The sequence below is a fragment of the Patiria miniata genome, unplaced genomic scaffold (assembly GCF_015706575.1).
Source record: "Patiria miniata isolate m_02_andy unplaced genomic scaffold, ASM1570657v1 HiC_scaffold_7, whole genome shotgun sequence".
Taxonomy (NCBI): domain Eukaryota; kingdom Metazoa; phylum Echinodermata; class Asteroidea; order Valvatida; family Asterinidae; genus Patiria; species Patiria miniata.
The window spans coordinates 29,737,666-29,759,861 of record NW_024037074.1 but is presented as its reverse complement, the minus strand read 5'-3'; the positions used below and the strand labels follow the sequence as shown (position 1 = coordinate 29,759,861).

Genomic DNA, 22,196 nt, shown 5'->3' with positions numbered 1-22,196 from the left:
TGTCAAATATGCCTGGAAAGTCTTTAATTCTTTAAAAGCACAGTCCCCAAGAATGGGGTGGGAATGTACAAGTGGAAAATATGACAAAAAACTTGATATTATTATCCTCCTTTATTTCCCAATCCCATGTCACACTTTTGTACCCCTTTACTGTGGAAAGGCCATGCACAAGTTATTCTTTGGCTCAATTCAGTGAGTGACATCGCGTAGATGCAATTGGCTGAATGAGATCGTGTCCCGGATGCTGAATTCGAGCGCAATTTAAAACAAGACTTGACAACTGTTTAACTGAAATCGAGATCCTAGAATATTGGTATATACAGTATTCATTGAGCTAAAACTTCATCAAGTTAGTTGTTATGCACCTGTCTTTATATTTTGAGCACCATTTTGGCGTCAAACGAAATAAAATGCACAAAAGACAAATGATCTACACTGCCTTAGAGAGAGTTTAATACGAATAGGTGCAAATTGGAGCGGATCGGTGCGGATTAGGTACGTTCCCTTTGGTATCTAACTTTTGTAGTTGGACCATGCCCCCCTGGAGGATCCACCCCTGCTTACAATGTCAGCATTAGTCCTTGGGAGCCTGTCCTCAGACACCGGCTCAAAAGTCATGTTTTCGGATAATGGTTTGATTTTTTTCCTTATGTGGGCGCATAGACACGCCCAAATTATGCCTTCCATTTTTGTTAAGAAGTTGCATATGACCCCGAATCTTTTTTTTTTCATTTCTCCTCCCATGTCATTTCATAATTTTGGATTTGATTAATTCCATTTAATATACGTTGAAAGTTTAATCTTGATTTAATGATGATTTAATGCAATGTTGGTTGTTAAGTGTGACACTATCGCAGGCCCCCAAAAACATTGTTCTTGACGCATGTCAATTATAATCCATTAACAGTTAATAAATGTTGGTCTATGAAAGGTGTTGCTTAATTTCTAGGACAGTGAATTATATTTCAGCTTAAAATCTAACTTACAACAGGAAGTAATCAAATGTGATCAGTGTCAAGTATAAATAAACATGTATATGTACTTAGAAAATGTAAATAATACATAAAAACTCTTTTTTTTTTATAGTGTGGATGCAATACATGCCGCTTTTTAAAACTCCTTCAGCTGGACCATAGGGTTCCAAACATATCACGAATACAGTATTTTTTGAACAAGTCAATCGATTTTACATGACAGTAGCACTACAAAGACTTATACTTAGGTTGTGCATTATTTTGTCGTCGTGAACAATACAATCCCAAATCTGCCTCTCACTAACTAATAAGTATCCTACTTAGATTTATCTTTATATATTTGATAAAAATAATTGCAGACAAAATACAATTGTGTGTGTGCGTTTACAGGTCAAAATGATTCAGTTTGGTGCTTGACTTAAGGGTGTGTGGGTTTTAAGGATGGATGTTGATTGAGCGTGGATGGGTGTTGAAGATGGACCACGAGGGCCGATATAATATAGGTAGATATGGGTAGAGAGGTTCGGTTTTAGGGTAAGTGAGATACGGGTGGGTTGAAAGCGTGACATACGATTCACAGAGATTGGGTCGAGATAATTGACGATAGGTGCAATAGTGAAACTGGGTGGGAGAGTTGTACTGGAGTTCCATTATTCCAACATCAGCATAAAGCTCTGTCTCCCCCAGCTCTAGGGGAAAAGATTTTGCTTCAATGAGGGTGGAAGGGGGTCCGAGACACTTCCTTTATTAGTGGTCTTGTCGGTAATCTCACTTATTAATTGTCGTCGAATTTCAATACGAACAGAAATAGACATTTCACTCCCTTAGGTGGCTGATGTAACGATGAGGTGGGGTCTATTTCCCCCACGTTTTGAAGTTTGTTTCGTCTTCCCCACTTACTTTTGATACCCCGCCAAAGGGACGTTTTGAACTGTACCCATTTTCTTCTTAACGTTCCGCCGCAATGGCAACTGCGCAGTCAACCCAAATGGGTTAACAAATTTAAATTTTACCCAATCATAGACACGGGGTGAAAACTGCAACTACCCAAAATTGGTTTTGTGCCTACCCAATTGTTTGGGTTACAATTTCTGGTTAGGGCCTTTTAAAAAGTCTCCGATTTCTGGCCAGCGCGCGCACCATTTTAGGTTTTGTGACTTCGAGCGTTTTGTAAACCTAGGCTTCGTCCCCGGCTTGGAAACATAGCCATTAATTTTGGCCCTAATTAGATCAGTAGCTTCGTCAACCGGCGGGTTGGGGATGGGGACGTGTGGTCGTGTGGTCGTTTAACTACCCCACACGACCCCCATCGTCGCAATGCTTTGCTTAAGAGATTGTTATAATTTGATGATGTTGGATATACAGAAATGCACATTCTAGTGTGAATTATTTGTCCGGATACACCAAACCTAGGTCAGAATAAATCGTTATGCGGAAGTCATATAATAACAATCACCGGAAATCTGGTACAACCATACATGCTTTTTTTGTTTTTATCGAGAGAGGGGGTATTTATCTTGAAATATTGTACATGCTATTGTTGAACTGAGTCATACTGGTTTTAAGGTTCATCATCACCGGTCATACATTCTTACATTTCTGGGACTGATTATTCGGACTCAGAGATACGCAAGCTCAAAAACACACTTAAGAGGGCCGCAGTGATACGCGGAGCGGATATGATGCGTACAGTTTAACGAAGTTCATTTAACTTTCTTCCAACTCGTATTTAGTTGTTGTTTTTTTTTCTTCAAGTCTCAATTAAATAACAAAGCCTAACTCAGAGGCACAACTACAGGGTGACACGGGGGACATGTTCTTCCCCTCCTCCTCCAGTGGAAGCCGGTGCCCCCCCCCCCTTCCCCATTTTTAAATCCTTACTGGAAATGCACTGTTGTAATAACACCTTTCATTTGAATTTATTAAATGGACCATATGAAGAACAAAAACACCCCCCCCCCCGCAAAGTTAAAACCTAGTATTGCCGCTGGCTTTACTAAGATGTAATTGCACATACAATCCTGAATAACATATCCTCACAATTTAACAGACTGAAGTGCAAACTGCTCATTGAATGAATCACGGCCGGTGTACGTCACTTCTCGATCCACCAATTGAAGTTAGTCACCCAACAAGTTGGTGACCACAAGTGAGTGGTCTGTGATCGACAGGTTGTTTGTGTCAATCACAAATCACGTGTTTTTGATGTGTCACCGACATCCATACGATATCTGCCAATAAGATGGGACTATTTCAGTGTCGGTGATGCATGTTTTTATAGTGACTATATAGCCTGGACCACATCAACTTATGACATCCGTCTCATTAATATGAAGTGAGTCAGTGGTGTGTGATTGACAGTGCGCAGGGACCAATCATAAACCGGGCCATTTTCCTCAGTCACTGCTCAGGAAATCGATGGTAATATTTAAAGCACGAGCGCCCGCTTTTCCCCAGACAGGCGGCCGTAGCTCCTCTTCAGCCTCTGAAGACAAGCCGAGAGAGAGACCTGACTGTGAGAACAACAATGAGATTTGCTAGGTGAGTTTTCCAAACAACTGTTTTACCTGTATAGTTCTCGCTGGGATTCATTTGTAGAAATCAGTGTATGCAGTTGATGTGTATACATATATTTTGTATGCGGCCTTCTGCTGAACAGACCCCCTAAAAAATTGAAGCGCAAGCTCTCGCATGCATTCAGTTATGTTTGCATGTAGGGTTCCACTCAGCATGCCACTGAGATTCTGTTGATTTTTTTTTTTTTTACGAACAACGATAGTGGTATTTTGATTAACATTTGGAATGCTGAGTGGTTATACAGATGTTCACAATTCCTAAAGATACACATTCGGTTGACAGACAGATGGTGGCTGACGCTAATAGTCAAACCAGTACCCTCATTTCTCATACCAACATATTATATTTTTTTTACGACTCAACTTGATTGCGGTAGTCTACCTGTAATATTACCGCCACTACTTCCTTGGTATGAGATCGACTCCCTTAACAATGTAGAAAATGTAAGCTCATTGTGATTCATACAACTACAATTTCAAGCAATTTTAGAGGAATATAGGATCAATTTTCTTCAGTATTAATTTGTTAGATGCAACCAAATTCCATAGAATATGAAGTAGGGTGCATAACAACTAAACTGTTGAAGTTTTAGCCCAGTGGGTGCACGATGAGAAAAATGTATGCACAATGTATTGGTCTGAAATTCAGTCTGGGACAATGATTTAGTTGCAAACGCACGTAAAACAGTGTGCCCGCAGGGAAATTATTTTAAAAACCCATTCCATGTTAAGTTTTTTTTTATACAATTTTCACAGGGTATTTGATTCCAGACCTATCTTCATTTTGAGCATTGAGATTCTGTCATAAACCTTTATCATGCTGCCAACATTTAAGTCATGTTCCCTGTATCCAATAACAGTATTGAATGATAATTATTGTGTGCAAAAAGGAACCAGACTATTTTTCCTCCGGCCTCGCTTTGTTTACGTTGATTTAAAAGGGAAAAACTCAAGATGGCCGCAATATGATAATTGTTTTTGTTTTAAAACCGGTAGTTACTTTTCCGGGCATTTGCAAATAAACTTGCACTGCTTAAACTTGTTTTTTTCTAATGATAAAACAAGATGAGAATCCTATTTGTGAGAAATTATTTTTTGTAAATTGTTTTTTTAAACCGGTAGTTACTTTTCCGGGCATTTGCAAATAAACTTGCACTGATTAAATTTGTTTTTGTTTTTTTTCTAATGATAAAACAAGATTAGAATCCTATTTGTGAGAAATTATTTTTTTTGTATACTTTTGCGTGAATCCATTCAGGCCGTTGTATAGTTCACTGGAAATAATCAAATCACCCTCTCTGTTCGCCCCGACAGAGAGGGTTTTACTTGTGAAATTCACCTATGCCTCCTCCTCCAGAGTTATCTCTGAGCGGATTTTTAGTAATTCACTGTTGTTGCTATTTTTTCAGCCAGCATTCTGCTTGAGTGTTGAGGATTCCTTCGTGATAGGTTTGAAGAACATTACTTGAAGGTTAGTGTCTGTTATTTGGCATTTACCGCAATCAAGCATCATAATAGAGCTGTGGTGAGGTGGGAGACTTCATCGTTTTGTTTATGTTCATTTATAGGCCTTTTTAGTTGAATGATAACATAAAACGTCGATCGTAAATTCTTTAAAAGAAACTCACTTGATATTTCGTTGCAATAATAGCGCAATACAGATTCACAGTCACGGTACTTTTTATTGACAAAACATGGCTATTAAGGTTTGACTGCAGTTCTTTAACATGTTCTGCTCATTTACGAATAGTTTAAAAAAAATTATGGTTCGTGATGATTCAAATTTGCGCACTGTCATGCTTTCACATGTAATAAAACATTGTTTTGGGATAAGCTCTACCCTGTATATTCCGACCCGTAAAATCAAGCATCACAGTATATTCTACCTCGTTTCTTTTTTTCTCTGTTAATTCAAACCCTTCCTATTCAAACACAAACATATGTTGCGATGTACATGTAAACATGTTTTCAGCAATCACTCTAAACAATTTAGGATGAAAAGTTGGTCACGGAAGAGCGGATGCAGGAAATCCGGACCACTCAAACATGGCTGTCTTATTAGTGTTATGAGAGAGTCGGATCGCAATATATACCTTTTGCACTTTTGAACTTTGTCAGTTTGCTAGTTCACAGTTAGTCTTGGTTCCAAGACCTTCGTGGAATATTTTGTTTTCTCCGCGCAAAAATTATATTTCACTATAGGCCCGCAATACAAATCTGTTATCGATTCTGCAATGTATTCGATTCTTATTCACTGTGTTTATTCAACATATTTATTCAACAAGTATCGATTCTAGCGCGATCGATCCTGTACTTCCACTTCTGTAATGAATTGAAGTGCGCCCTCCGTTGATTGAAAAGAATTGTTTTCCAAAAGTGTTCATTAGTAGTATGATTACACACGTACACAAACGCAGAGAGTAACGTCTTGGTACAAAGACTTGCTCACAGTGCGCAATTCCGGCTTTATTATTAGGCTACTTTTATAAGCAATGTATAATAAGAGAGTTGATGATTGGATGATGATGATGCACAACGTATTATTCAAGTTCAAATTGCTTTATCTATCTGGAGTGTAGTAATCCTGAATAGATATGATGTTTGCAGAAATTATATGGCCCTTCTGCTCCGCTGTCTGCTTTAAACGTTTCAAGCACAAGCTCTTGGGTGAATATTTGCATGTAGGGCTCAATATCTGGGATGAATTTATTTTTGTATGTAAGTTATCACCCAGCATGCCCCCTAGATTCGAAACAACCACGGCTTGATATTTTGAAAATCATGTTTTCGTTTACAGTTGGAACAGATATTCACTAATCCTACAGATTTTCGAAGACTCGATCTGTTATGAAACAGATGGCAGTTGATGCTAATAGCAAAACTGATCAGCGCTGATTTCTGATTTTAACTTTTGGATGAGACATTAAACAAAATAAACCACCTGCATTTAGGAAAATGAATTTCGTTCAGTGAGATCATTAAATAGAAGCTTTTCAAATAAGATTAGTTTTGACTAGGCATACAAAATGTTAACATCCATAATTATTCATTTCTTTTTTAAACGACGGCAACTTTTCATAAGTCTTACTTAGGCCAAGATGTGATTCCCCAGTTTGTTTGCATGACTTCAATATTTTTTCTATGATAGATCATTTTCCCGGCATTTAATTTGTTCTCATGTTTACGTATTTTATTGTTATTTTTCTTTACAGATGAAGATCCGTGTGGCAATTTTATCAATGGCCCTACTTCTAGGTAACTCTGTCAAGCTCCTAGCTTCCGTTACTGGGCCGGTTCCCTCGGACGGTGATGGTCCTGCGTCTCAGGTGTGTCAGCAGTGCTGCCAGGGACCTGCTGCTTTACCCGGCATACCAGGTCTGCCTGGACCTGTAGGGCCGATGGGGCCATACGGTCAGCCGGGGTCAAAGGGCGAGCCAGGTCATGAGGGTGAGATTGGACTAATTGGCCCTATGGGTGAGCGGGGAACACCTGGGAACCCTGGGAACGACGGGATAGGGTTGCCCGGCAAGGTAGGTCCGAGGGGTACACCAGGGTTAGTAGGAGCAACTGGTCAGACTGGCGTCAAAGGTCAAAAGGGTGAGCCAGGGGAGACACCAGACGACTCCAATCAGCCGGTAGCATTCACCGTGACGAGATCGAGTGCTTCAGATGTGTCTACGAGCATTGACACCCGTTTGCCCTTCCAGCAGACCGCGACGCTACTGCCGGGTACCAGCTTCGATCTCGAGACTGGCACATTTACGTGTAGTGTGTCGGGCACCTACGTGTTCATGTTTTCTATGAACAAATATTCTTCCAGCAGCTCACTGTACGTCCAGCTCCGGAAGAACGACGACGTGGTTGTCTGTGGCTTAAGCAGTGCAAGTCACTGGGAGCCGATGTCTGGGAGCGCGGTGCTGGTTCTGCAGCAAGGAGACACGGTGTATCTTACCATGCGTGGTAGGGTGGGTGGTGCTTCCAATCACGACACCTCATTTAGCGGCTTCCTCCTTTACCCCGAATAAATAAAATATCACCACACATAAATACATAAGAGCATCGTGTTGCTGAATACTTAAAAAAAATTGCATTCCATTTTGCGGAAACAATAAACACTGAATTAAAGGAAATAGTTGTTGAATGTCTCAAAAATGTATTATCATTATTTGTTTTGCGTTACCCACACGCACATCTTGTATACAATAGATATATTATTGATAGACATTAAAAATAATACTTACACTTGTTGACAACGGTTTTGTATACACTGTGGAATAAAAAAAAATTCTAATGAAAATATCTTGAATATTTCATTTATACTATCTTAGTACAGTTATGAACATGCCTATAATAATAACGACTATCAAACGGACACTGATACTGGCGGTTAATACAGATAATTTCAATCGATTTTTTCGTCTTTTTTTCCATGAAGATATTTCTTTGCAAATTTGCTTCTTAACTGTACACAACATTAACGTGAAACTTAGAACAAACCTCAAACCTGATCCCAGGCGTGTGATATTACTCTGACGTCATGATGTCGTCATTGGCTATCAAATTACAAGCAAGTTTGGTTCAAAATACATGTATCACTATTTCCTATCATTTTATAACTCGTGAACAAAATGAACAGCACTTTGTGATCATATTTGATTCACATTTTGATTACCAAATGCAAAGCCGGGGGAACTGGAAGGTAAAAGTCATCTGAATATAAAATGCACAGAGAAGCCTACAAAAAACCGACTAATTTCTACGTAACGGATCAATGGAAAAGGATGAATCCTGGTACGAACATGAACCTTAGTCAACTGTGTTAAATATTTGGACGTTTTTGTGATGTCATCATGATGTCATTCACTCACTCACCCACTCGTCCGCATAGACAGCATAGGTCCGTCGCGCCGATCTCCTGTGTCCGCGTCCTACAGCCTCATTCCACATGCAGTCCCTACACACGGTAGGGGTTTACTACAAACAAATGATGAAAATGTTTAGTGAGGGATGCCATTACATTTTTTTGTAATACTGGTCAAATGTTCATAAAAAGTCCCTAGATGTTTTTGGACAACCTGACTTTGCGAGGATTCAAATTCTGACCGGGAGTTATTGTAGAAAGAATTTGAAATTACCTAGTTTCAGTTGTTTCAATGCCAATCTATTATTTGATCAGTATCCATGACTATGTAAGTAGCACGATAACGACTTGCGTTTGTAGAAAATTTAGATTTAATCCATCACATGCATGTATCATTTTTTTTATTTTACAAAATATCCAAAATGATTTCCTGGCCTGTTGACTTACATTTGGTGATTAAAATAATAATTATTCAAAATATTGTATTGCTATTTATAGCAATTTGATGAAACGTTGAGACTTGCATGTAAACTTTAACAGTTTACAGGTGCTTCGAAAAAAAGAAGAATACACTGGTTTTTATTTAAATGATTGCATAATTGTTAACATTATAATCTGTAAGCATTATTGTATAAGTTACACTTGACTGCAACAAAATGTACAATTGAAAAAAAAGAAATGTACAAAGCCTCATTCTGATGATTTTGAAACAAGTTTACCACCGTTTTGATGAATATTTTTGCTCGACTTTTGTATAGAAACAAAAACGTTTTACATGCTTTACGTTGAGAAAATAAACAACCTACGTTCCTCATTTTCCGAAACAGAAAAGTGCCGAAAATAGGGAGGGGGGGGGGATGGAATTCTCCGAAGAGTTCAAAGCCCACAAAAAGGATGGCATGTGTTTCTTGATTAAAAGACTCAATAAGCGTCTGTTCTAATGATTTCACACTTTGTTTACATGTGCACTTTCATATGAAGCCAGTGGGGCCAACGGTCTACTGAGCACCATAGGAAAGCACACACATAAACAAAGTGTGACGTTATTAGCACAGAGGCTTTTTTCAAGAAACTCACTTTGAAAACATCAATTATACAAAGCAAACATCCCAAGTGAGGAGGGTTTTGGACTGGTTTGAATTGTTCATTTGATCCTATAAGCTGCCATCAGATGGAATAATTTTATAGTATCTCAACTGAAATGTCTTTGTTGACGTCTACGGTGATACCAAATTTTGAACTAATGATTTACCACAATCTTTCTCATAGGTGTGGATCATATTTTAATGTATAATCAAGTTAATATTTACACATTCAACGCAAAATATCTTCTTTTTTAGAATTTGGAAACCTTCTGTGAGTAGATGAGCGAAAAGTAGCACATATTTGGGGTCCCCTCAGTGAAAATTTATTATTGAATTATGTAATGAGTGCACTAGCTTATTATGAATGCGCAGGGTGAGGAGTTATAATTCACATGTGACTGAATAAATTTAAAATAAGGAATTTTCTGGTCACATTTTGCTGAAATATTTTGTTTCAGTACAATTATTTTATTGTGAAATGAGGTTTTGTTAGATTGTACATAATTGGTTAACAGTTGTGAACTAGCTATGTGTTGACAAAGTTATTGCCTGGCGGTCTTGTGAGAAATTACAATTATTGAAACTTGAACAAAGTCAATTTATATCGGGTCCAAGGCATACAATTACAAACAAAATCCATCTCCATCAAATGCTGGAGTTTTTCAATTGAGGATTCATGCGGTATTTCTACATTTTGATCTCCAAAGTAGTTACAAGCTTACAGTGACGCCTCAAAACTATAAGAAAAGAATAATTTGATATAAAACTTTTCTATACCCTTTTACACTAGCTTTTGAAAATGTGGAAACTATCTACGTCTTCGGCTGGACTTCATTTATGCTTCAAACATGTTTGATCGTTCAACTGAAAACAGTTATTGATATCGTGTGTCGTAGCAACGAACGAGCAAATCCCAATCTTAGTTTTGTGGAAAAAAAGCTTTTGATCACTGAGCTTTTGATCACTGCAAAAACGCTTTTTAAAACTCCTTCGGCTGTACTTCATTTATGGTGCCAAACACTTTTGAAATACACTCTATGTTTGGAAGACGTCAAATGAATTCACGGGGAGTAAAAGCTCAAGACATTTTAGGGAGTTTACTTGATTTAGAATCCATTTGTCGTCTGTGACTCATTAGCTCATTTTTTACAAGTGCTTATATTGAATGTGTAAACCGAATAAAATAACCATTGCCTATCATTAAAACTATTGCCGATAATGTCAATCATTTACTTAGGATCAAGCTGTTGCATGTTTGGATTTCTTGAAAGCCAGGATGATCAATATTGTGATGAGCCTAAATGTCGGGTGAAGATTTGTAGAGGATGGGTGGGTTTGAGGGTTAGTTGAATTAAGGCTGATGGGGTTGAAGATAAGGGATTGGGAATTTACGGTTGAGAAGTTCGAGTATGAGGGTTTCGGGTAAGTGGGGGTCGGGAACGGGTTGGGGACAGGTTGGTGTCGAGGGAGGGGGCATGCTCAAGCCCCACCCCAACAAACCATTTTGTTTACTTTCAGTAATCAAACAAAGAACAAGATAAAACCACCATATCAAACACGATGATGTCTACTCATTTAGCTTTCCTACATTGATTCTTGAAATCCACCGATCCTTTAAAAAGTCCGCGACCCCGCGCCTTTTTTGGAATAGCCAACTTGTCGAACACTGGGCCCTATTAATTTTAATCTTCCCCTCCCCCTCACCCCCCCCCCCAAAAAAAAAGGTTATAGAATAGATCCACCGGTGAAAGGCGGGGGAGGGGTCAGGCTTAGTTTGGGTTTGATAGTACGGCAGAGAGGTAATGGGGTCCTTTGATGATACAAGTGTGGGATTTGGCACACATCCAGAGTATGTCATGAGAAAGATATGTGGTTATTTGGCCATCGTAGAATTGCCCTTTGAAAAACAAAAAGGTTAAATAACAAGAAAAGGCCGCCATTTTGAAAATTTTGAAAATTGCATATTTTAGCTATATTTTTTTTCAAAGGACAGATCTGCGATTGCTATATCGTAGCCAAATATCGTTTTCATGACAAGAGCAAGGATATAATAATCAGAATTTTGATTTTTCAAATCAACACACAAACGGGCACTGTACATGCAGTGACGGTCGCGATGCAAACTCCCTCTACATATGTTTGAATGGGCGTTGTTCATGAGTCGGCCATAATGAAGTAAAAGCGAGGTAAAATCGTCATTTTTGGAACATGCGAATAGAACGGAAAGCAAGTAAATTACTTATAAATTCAAGTCTGCTTCAATGAATAATTTAAAATTTGTATTTAAACATTCCCTAATATTTTAAGCCAATTTTAAAGGAAAATGACAGTAAAATAAGGCCGCATAAATAGTCTGGCGCCATCCCATTAAACAGTTAAGAATTTATAAAATACATTCAGGGAACTTAACAAAAATGGCCAACTCGTGCATAAGGCTCATTACGTAATCGTTTTCTGCTATTTAAATTGGTGAGCGCCCTCTTAGTTGTGTAAACCAGTTCGCGCGCTTTCCGCTGTTCTTCATGGTTTTTTTTGGTCGAAGACCAAGAATAAACATCACTCTCTTCGTTCCTGAACAGGTAACGATCTTTTTTTATATGTTACCTCATTCTTTCCCATAATTATAACATATTAATTCACAGTTACGTATAATATCCTTGGCTTTTATTGGTATTGCTCTTCGGTCATTACTGTGTAGATTTTTGAAACATATGACCAGATATTGATTTACTTGCTATCCTTTATGTATTTAAGAAATATTTGTGTTTTGAAGATTGATTCCGTTTTCGGCGAAGATCAAGTAACAACCGGTCTTTTGTGCCTCAGCAAAATCAATGTAGGCCTACAAAGTACAAAAGAACAAATGAACAAAATACTTATCATCAAAATATAAAATAGTCATCAAAATAGTAAATACAAAACGGATGCATAAATAATTAAACAGTAACCCACGGTTCGCGCCTGAATTCGGGCAGCGTCCGTACTCATGGAGGTCTGTGGGCAACAAGTTAGTATGTTCTTGGCAATTTTACAGATACAAAATTTAAACAAAACATGTTAATATTAGAAAAAAATCTCTCTATAAGGATTAAGTTAATGTTACCTTTACGTGCCATTTTCGGGTGGGCAAGTATTTTTTTCGTTATTAAAATATAAGAACATTAGTTAATTAAAATTAGCTCATATGCTTTTTTCTTTTTATTATAATATTTTTATTGGATAATGATGTTTACCTTTTGCACTGTAAAAATATATTTACTTTGAGAATTTAATTTTTAATATAAAAACCCAGTTTACTTACGTATATTTAATATATTTTTAATTATTGGTATTACTGTCTCACTTTAAAAAAAAATATATGGAGCAGTCAATCCACAAATATTAAAAATACTAGCCCTATTTTTAGGTGTGCAAAACTTACATCATATGGGTTTGAAAGTATAGGTAATACTCTATACAATATTCTTTATCCCACTCATTTTGACACCCCAGTCCAGAGATGCAGCTTATTAAATGAAGGGACTTGAATTCCAAGTTGTGCGACTTTTCAGATTATCTGGTGTCTAATGAAAGGCATCATTTTGATACACCAAGAAGGTATGTTGTTTCACATCAAAGGAAGGTGTGTTGGATTACGTAAACAGTAGGAACAAAATGCAAGCTAATCCATGCCAATTCGACCAAACATTGATTGGTACTTCACAATTAATTTAATTTCAAGTGTTATGCAGTAAATCAATGCTTCTGCTACCAAAGATGGCTGGCCAAATTTGCGGCCCAGGTTTCAGTGGATAAAGGGGTTCTTATGGTAGTTTCTTAATATGAAACTTTAAATATTGCAAAGACCATCCGACAGTTTACATTGCAATTCCCTCCTTCCAGAGTACCAAGCAGAACAACGAGTAGGAGTTATGTCGATAAATACTCAGGGATATGGTACAAGTCTCAATATAGAAGCCATGGAAACAGCGGCAGACGAAGAAGAGCAAGGACACAAGTTTGGTTCGTTGCGTCGAGCCCTTCAACTTGAAGCTGCTCCAGTGGTGAGTGCGAGGCGTAAATACGCTGCCTAACATCAGCCCAGTAACCTTTACCGGATCACAAGACTGGAATTGGCACCCCTACGTCATGCAGAGGAGGAGTGCTATCGACGAAGAAGAATCTTGTGATTAACCCACGGGGCCTAACTTATCGCTCAGACAGATTCCTTCGGGACATCGTGGGAATGAACCTACATATTCCAATAGAGGGAAACGTAAACACACACAATGTCAGGAGATTATGTTCAAATGAACAAAACACCAAGGGACTTATCATTATGACATACCCCACAACCAACGGAAACACTTGTTGTTTGGGCAGGTATCCTGGGCAATGGATCCATCATCGGCTCAATTTTCATCAATGTAAATGACGCAATCGTTCCAAGATTTTGACAGTCGTTACGGGCTTTGCATACGTAATGTTTAAATAAAAAGGTCCAAAACAAAAATCTTGTTTTGGTTAAAGAAACTCTATCATCACATGGTGTTTAAAACATATATATAGTTTCCTCAGAAACAAACATGTTGTTTGTCTACTACATTTTGTTAAGACGCGCTGCACATGTAAAAAAAAATCAGCTCAATTACTAATATTCATTATGTTTCTATTATTTTTGTCATTGACTATTAACATATGATTTTCTGCACCTATCACATCCACATTAGTTTTTTTTTGCCCACATGATAATTAATTCACTGACGGGATTTCAAATAAGACAGCCATACACATGGTGTTTTGTTTTGTTTTTGTTTGCATTACATTCTTATTTCAAGCATTAACACTATACGTACGCGTATGTACATGCATTCTACAACAGTGCCCTCAATAGTCAGGTAGCGTCCATCCCCACCAAACACTCTCCCAACCCCCGGGTTTTTCTCATTTTCCAAGTTGGCGGTTCCCCAAATAATAACAAGGAAGTTGCTCTGCTGGTCAAAATTAATGGCCTAACTGTAGCCTTTTCACAAAGGTCATCCTGACTCGCTCCGGTATTTGACCGAGTGGCGAAACAGCCAGGCGTTTTAACGAAGACTATAAACGCCGAGAGAGTGACTTTTTCAAATCCCGGCTTCATTCCATATCCATATCCAGCTCCATTGGATTACCGCCGGAAACGGAACACAGCCGGAGTTTTGAAAACACCATTTTGGGTCTTGCGACTTCGAGTGTTTTGTAAACCTAGGCTTCGTGCCCGGCATGGGAATATGTTTATTAATTTTCAGCCCTGATTAGATCAGTAGCATCGTCATTATCTTTTTTCCACCGGGTTGGGGAGGGGGGCGTGTGGTCGTTCAACTTCCCCACCTGACCCTTATCGTCGGAATGCTTTGCTTAGAGATTGTTACAATGTGATGATGTTGAATATACAGAACTGCCCATTGTAGTGTGATTTATTTTTCCGGAGACACCAAACCTAGATCAGAATGAATCGTTATGCGGAAGTCATATAATAACAGTCACCGGAAATCTGGTCAAACCATACATGCCTTTTTTGTTTATATCGAGAGAGGGGGTATTTATCTTGAAATATTGTACATGCTATTGTTAAACTGTGTCATTATTTTAGCTAGTGAATGGGTGGTTTTAAGTTTCAGCATTACCGGTCATACATTCTTCCATTTGTGGGACTGATTATTCGGACTTAGAGATACGCAAGCTCAAAAACACACCTCCACCGTAAAAGGGCCGCAGTGATACGCAGACCGGATATGATGCGTATACAGTTTAACGAAGTTCATTTAACTTTCTTTCAATTCGTATTTATTTTATTTCCTTAAAGTCTCAATTAAATAGCAAAGCCTCACCCAGGTGCATAACTATGGGGGACACAGGGGACATATTCTTCCCCTCCTCCTCCAGTGGAAGCCTGTGCCCGCCCGCCAACCCATCCCCCCCCCCCCCCCACACACACAAACACATTTTAAAATCCTTATGTGGAAATGCTCTGTTGTAATAATACGTTTCATTTGAATGTATTAAATGCACCATTTGAAGAACAAAAAACATCCCGGGTTCTCACTCCCCCCCCCCCCGCGAAGTTAAACCCTAGTTTTACCGCTGGCTTTCCTAAGATTTAATTCCTTATAAAATCCCGAATATATATCCTCACAATTTAACAGACTGAAGTGCCGACTGCACATTGAATCAATCACGGCCGGGGAACGTCACTTTTCTATCCACCAATCAGAGTGAGTCACCATACTAGTCGATGATCAAAAGCGAGTGGTCTGTGATTGACAGGTTATGAGTGTCAATCACAAAACACGTGTTTTAGATGTGTCACCGACATCCATACAGTGTCCACCAATAAGATGCGGCTATTTCAGTGTCGGTGATACCTGTTTTTATAGTGACTATATAGCCTGGACCACATCAACTTATAACATCCGTCTCATTAATATGAAGTGAGTCAGTGGTGTGTGATTGACAGTGCGCAGGGACCAATCACAAACCGGGCCATTTTCCTCAGTCACTGCTCAGGAAATCGATGGTAATATTTAAGGCAAGAGCGCCCGCTTTTCCCCTCACAGGCAACCGTAGCTCCTCCTCAGCCTCTGACGACAAGCCGAGAGAGAGACCTAACTGTGAGAACAAGAAGAACGAGATTTGCCAGGTGAGTTTTACAAACAATTGTTTTACTTTTATAGTTCTCGCTGGGATTCATTTCTACAAATCAGTTGATGCAGTTGATGTTTTTACATATTGCTTATGCAGGCCTTCTGCTGTACTGACTCCCTAAAAAAAAATGAAGCTCTCGCATGAATTAAGTCATGTTTATATGTAGGGATCCACTCAGCATGCCACTGAGATTCTGTTGATTTTTTTTCTTTCTTTTTTACGAACAACTATAGTGGTATTTTGCTTAATTCGGTTGCTAAACAGATGGTGGCTGACGCTTTAGCCAAACCAGTACCCTGATTTCTCATACCAAAAGATATTTTTCTTTTTAGCGACTGTAACTTGATTGCGGTAGTCTACCTGTATTATATTATATTATTACCGCCACTTTACTTCCTCGGTATGAGATCGATTCCCTTATCAATGTAGAAAATGTATGCTTATTGTGATTCATACAACAAATTCAAGCAATTAAGAGGAATATAGGATCATTTTTCTTCATTGCTATTTTGTTAAATGCAACCAAATTCCATAGAATATGAACTAGGGTGCATTACAACTAACCTGTTGAAGTTTTATCCCAGTGGATAATATAAATGTAAAAAAAAAATGTATGCACAATGTTTTGGTCTAGAAAAATGATTCCGTTGCAAACACACGTAAAAGACTGTGCCCGCGGGGACATTATTTTGAAAACCCATTCCGTGTTCAGCTTAATTATAAACGATTTTCACTGGGTATTGATTCGGGTCTGATCTTCATTTTGAGCATTGCGTTTCTGTCATTAAACCGGTTGGTTACTTTTCCGGGAATTTGTAAATAAACTTGGCAATCGTGTATCTATACGGGCCCGGTTCCTATAAGGGAACAAAACCCACTTTTAAATTATTTGACTAACCAAACTAATTGGCGACATTAAGAACATATAGGTATGTGATAGATAATGGGCAGGATTTTGAGTTTTTGAGGGAAATTTGGGGGTAAAATGACGATGACAACAAAATGCAACACGGAAATAAAGATGACGATCACCGCGCGATGTACCGTGAACATGCAAGGCCCGCTGAATCGCAGGACACTAACTGTAAACCACACAGGAAAATCGTAATTTCTACCCCAAGAAACTGTTTAAATATTACCAAAAAAAATCATTTTATTGAGAGAAGTCTGTTCTAGGTTGAAAAGATCATTTTTTAAGTAATAAAAACACTGTCTGTTGTTTCTAATTTTATGGAAACTAAACAGGGGTCCTTCACTACGCGATCGCCATAAGCTTGCATTGCTTAAATTTTTCTTTTTTTTCCCCTAAAGATTAAAAAAAAAAGAAATTGTGCCTTTTCCCAACGGCCATTTTGGAATCAGTTTTTTTTTTAAGTTTTGTTCTTACTTTTACACATCGACTTAATGTTTCATGTTGTTTTATATATGATTTGAATTACTAATTATATTTTGTGTATTGTCTAATTTTACGCAACAGGTAAAATTATGTAACGCGGCCCCTTGAAAAACAACATTGGTTCAAATAGCTCGATACTTTATTGAAATCCGTGTTTGAAATTAACAAGGTGAGAGGGCATTGTGCTGTGCATGATATAGCTGAATAATGGTTCCTACACAAATAGTTGATGCAGATCATGGACCAACATTTTGTGAGGCCACAACTTTAGGCAATAGAAAACAAACGGGAAATCAGGTGTTTTTTTTTTTCTATTTGGACTAAGAGAAATTCCTGTCAGCTTACAATATTTCCGCAACTACTTAAATTGTATTATTGTTTTTAAATCCAAAGACTATGCATGACTGGTTGCTTTAAGGGTCTTAGAAACTCACTTGATATCTTGTTGCAAAACAATAGCGCAGTACAGAATCCCAATCACGGTACTTTTCATTGACAAAACATGGCTATTAATGTTTGACTGCATTTCTTTAACATTTTCTACTAATTTACGAATAGTTTAAAATTTAGTATGGTTCCTGGTGATTCAAATTTGCGTCATTCTTTCACATGTAATAAAACATTGTTTTGGGATAAGCTCGACCCTGTATATTCCGACCCGTCAAATCAAGCATCACTGTATATTCTACCTCGTTTCTTTTTCTCTGTTGATTCAAAGCCTTCCTATTCAAACACAAACATGTGTTGCGATGAACATGTAAACATGTTTCCAGCAATCACTCTCAACAATTAAGGATGCAAAGTTGGTCTCGGAAGAACGGATGCAGTAAATCCTGACCACTCACACATGGCTGTCTTATTGGTTTTATGAATGAGTCGGATCGCAATACCTTTTGCACTTTTGAACTTTGTCAGTTTGCTAGTTCACAGTTAGTCTTGGTTCCAAGACATTCGTTGAATATTTTTGTCTTCGTGCAAAAATTATATTGCACTTTAGGCCCGCGATAAAAATCTGTTATCGATTCTGCAAAGTATTCGATTCTTATTCACTGTGTTTATTCAACAAGTATCGATTATAGCGCAATCGTTCTCTTACTTCCACTCCTGTAATGCATTGAAGTGCGCCCTCTGTTGTTTGAAAACAATTGTTTTGCAAAAGTGTTCATTAGTAAGATGATTACACACGTACACAGACACAGATATAAACGTCTTGGAACAAAGACTAGTTCACAGTGCGCAATTCCGGCTTTATTATTAGGCTACTTTTATAAGTAATGTATGATAAGTGAGTCGCCGGTTAGGAAAGATTATATGTAGAGGGCGCAAAATAGAACAAATTGGACTTAGATGATGATGATTTTCAACGTTTTATTCCAGTTCAAATTCCTATATCTATCTGGAATGTAGAAATCATGAATCGATATGATGTTTGTTGAAATTATTTGGCCCTTCTGCTCCGCTGTCCGCTTTAAACGTTTCAAGCACAAGCTCTTGGGTGACTATTTGCATGTGGGGCACAATATCTGGGATGAATTCATTTTTGTAGGTAAGTTTTCACCAAGCATGCCCCCTAGATTCGAAGCAACCATGGCTTGTTTTTAATGTTTATGTTTTCTTTTACATTTGGAACATATATTTACAAATCAAAAAAGATTTTCTAAGACTCGATCTGTTACGAAACAGATGGCAGTTGATGCTTATAGCAAAACTGATCAGCGCTGATTTCTGATTTCTCTTTTGGATGAGACATTAAACATAAACCACCTGCATTTAGATATTGAATAGTTAGTGTACAACATAATTCTTTTGCGGCCAACAAGAATTCAGAGGTTTTCGTGCGACAAATACGTCAAATTATCCCCGAGTAAACTGTTTATTAACAAGTGTATACTTTTAAATACGAAACAGAGAAAACATGTTGTTGTTGTTATTTTTATAAAATACAACGTGCATTTGGTGGAAAACATTTATAATTTTAGACAAAACCACACTGTAAAAAGTTGGGCAAAATGGGTTAACTATTCGACCAAATAGTTAAAACGTTCAATTATTGGGCAAAATTGCCTCTACATATTGCGTTGTTTATATTTTGCCCAACGAAGTATTTGCCCATCATTTTTACAGTGCATAAATAAAACCGATTTTGCTCCACAACATTTGGCATACTAACTTTGGATGAATCAATTTATATACAAGTAATCGATAATGGCCCAAAAACTGTTTGTAACAAATTAAAAGGTATTTGAATAAAAACATGCAGTCCTAAAATACCCCGGTCCTGAAATACTATTGAGTTAATTTTCGCCCATATTCGTCCGAGTGATATCAAAAATCATTTCCCGTTCATAATTATCATGATCATATGGAATAATAATCAAGTTTTCGCAGCGATTCTTTTCCAGATTCATGAATTTTTAGACTGGCAAAGTTTGATGACAACATTTCATTTTTGAGAGGTAGATCCGTCTTTTGATTTTGTCAAAGCGCGGATTCGTCGCAGAAGAACCAGGACGGCTGATTTACTCTAACGTATTACCATCATTTTCTTCTACAGAAAATGAATTTTGTTCAGTGAAAATGTTGAATAGAAGCTTTTCAATTTGTTACACCCCCGACGGCCAAGGGAGCAGCCGCTGCAGTGTGTTCATTAAAAAGACTGCAAAACTCTGCAAGAATGGACACTGGTTTAGCTTGGTGTGGTGGTCAATGTTCCTCACTCATCGAAGTCTTAGATCAGAATCACAAAACGATAGTAAAAACAAATGCACAAAATAACTCAATAAGCATGATTCGAAAATCGATTCTGGTATCGATAATAATATCGATTCTGTCCTGCTTCTGAATAAACATAATCGATTATATCACCTAAATCGATACTGGCCATGTCTCAACCTCACTGTTAATCTCTAGTCCAGGACTGACTCACTTCTAATTAGTTATGCATGAGTGCTTCCCATCCTGTGCTCTTACTATCAAAAAATGCATGCCCATGTACAATACATACATGTCATCTAGTAGTACAGAATGTCCTGAAGTACATGTATTGAGTAAGCCAAACAAGGGGTAAAGTTTATAATAGAGAAATCTCTGTCTTCAATAAAATAAAGTAAACAGGAGTAAGCAAAGGAATTGTTCTTAATTATTCTTAACAATCCAAGCATGAAACCTTGTCACAATGTCACTCCCAATAGAGTGGGACAATATAAAAGTTATAAATGACACCGTCAAAACTAGCTCTTAAGAACCTGGCAACTTCCGTCTAGTATACGCAAGTCAAAAGCAACTTAATATCTCTAAGAGCAGTCTCGACTAAACCTGGGCGGACAGTACTTTCTTGTAAGTACCAAGTTACAAAAAAAGTTGAAGGGAACGCCGTACCTGTCCGACTTATCTTATCCATTAAAAGACAATCCAGAAATTAACAATGACTACACATAATTAGCAGGCAAAACAGGAAACATTTATGAAGGCAAAATTGAGTAAAGGCTAAAGTATTTGCCTCTGTACTCTGGCACACTCTGACCATGTGCTTTCTTAAAGACGAAGAAGCTATATAAGAGTTTAGCAGACTCTGGCATCACTTTTAACTAAACTTTATATCCTGACGCAAAATGTACATGTTTCCTCTCTTCACTTCCATAATCTGTCATCAAGATAAAAATGAAAAAGAATACAACATACCTGCAAGAATAAAGACAAATGGACACTGGTTTAGCTTGGTGTGGTGGTCAATGTTCCTCACTCATCGAAGTCTTAGATCAGAATGACCCAAGAACAAAGACCATCACACAGCAAGCCAGTGTCCCACTGGAAGTGACATCATATCCTGCCACATGTACCCAACAGCTGTTTCCTGTGAAGGTGGGGTATCTCACATGAAACAGAAGTTGGTACACTCATGTACTGATAAATATTAAATGCACATGTGGTTCCACGAAAAGAGGGGGAGGCAGTACATTAAAAAAAATGGGGGGTGTCCAAATACTATAACAAATTGACTACTAAGAATACAAAATGTTCACCGCTGGGTTCAGTGTGGTTAAAATCACTTCCACATTTCTTTGTGTTATATTGTCCTAGACACGTGGTAGCCATGCCCCAGGTCATCTATCACTAGATCCTAGTATGGACCATGGTAGATCCACCAGAGGAGGTTTAAGTCTTGTGATCCTCCTGGAGGGGTTGAAAATTGGCGGGAAAACCTAGTGTGCTTGTGCACGTTTACATAGGCATGTGTACAAATGCACTGTTTACATAGGGATTACCTCGATCACCCCTGTGACCAAAATTGAACTGTCAAATGGCATTGACGAGGTAAGTCGGTGGTTTTAGTGGCTGTTTGGGGCCTGAGGGATACCAGGGGTTAATCAGGGGTGAATGGTCCGACTGTGAGGGCTGGGTGGCTCAAATTACATGTTGTCATGGATTGATTCCCACCAGGCACCTGATGTTGTACATTAAAAAACTACCCCGCGTAGGTGCGTTAACAATCATTCATTTCTTTTTCAAACGACGACAACTTTTCATAAGTCTTACTTATTCACAGTTTGTCTGCATGACTTCAATATTTTTTTTCTCTCATTTTCCCCTCATTTCATTTGTTCTCATATACACGTCTTTTATTGTTATTTTTCTTTACAG

At 38.1% G+C, this 22,196-nt stretch overlaps 1 protein-coding gene across 1 annotated transcript; it reads left to right on the top strand.

Moving 5' to 3' along the window:
- The first annotated feature begins 6,948 nt into the window (after positions 1-6,948).
- LOC119745109 (complement C1q tumor necrosis factor-related protein 3-like) lies at positions 6,949-16,459 on the top strand. The gene is made up of 4 exons (XM_038221331.1): positions 6,949-7,080; positions 7,258-7,510; positions 16,072-16,154; positions 16,424-16,459. Exons 1-4 carry the CDS (start codon positions 6,949-6,951, stop codon positions 16,457-16,459), a joined length of 504 nt encoding a protein of 167 aa, XP_038077259.1.
- Positions 16,460-22,196: the final 5,737 nt, after the last annotated feature.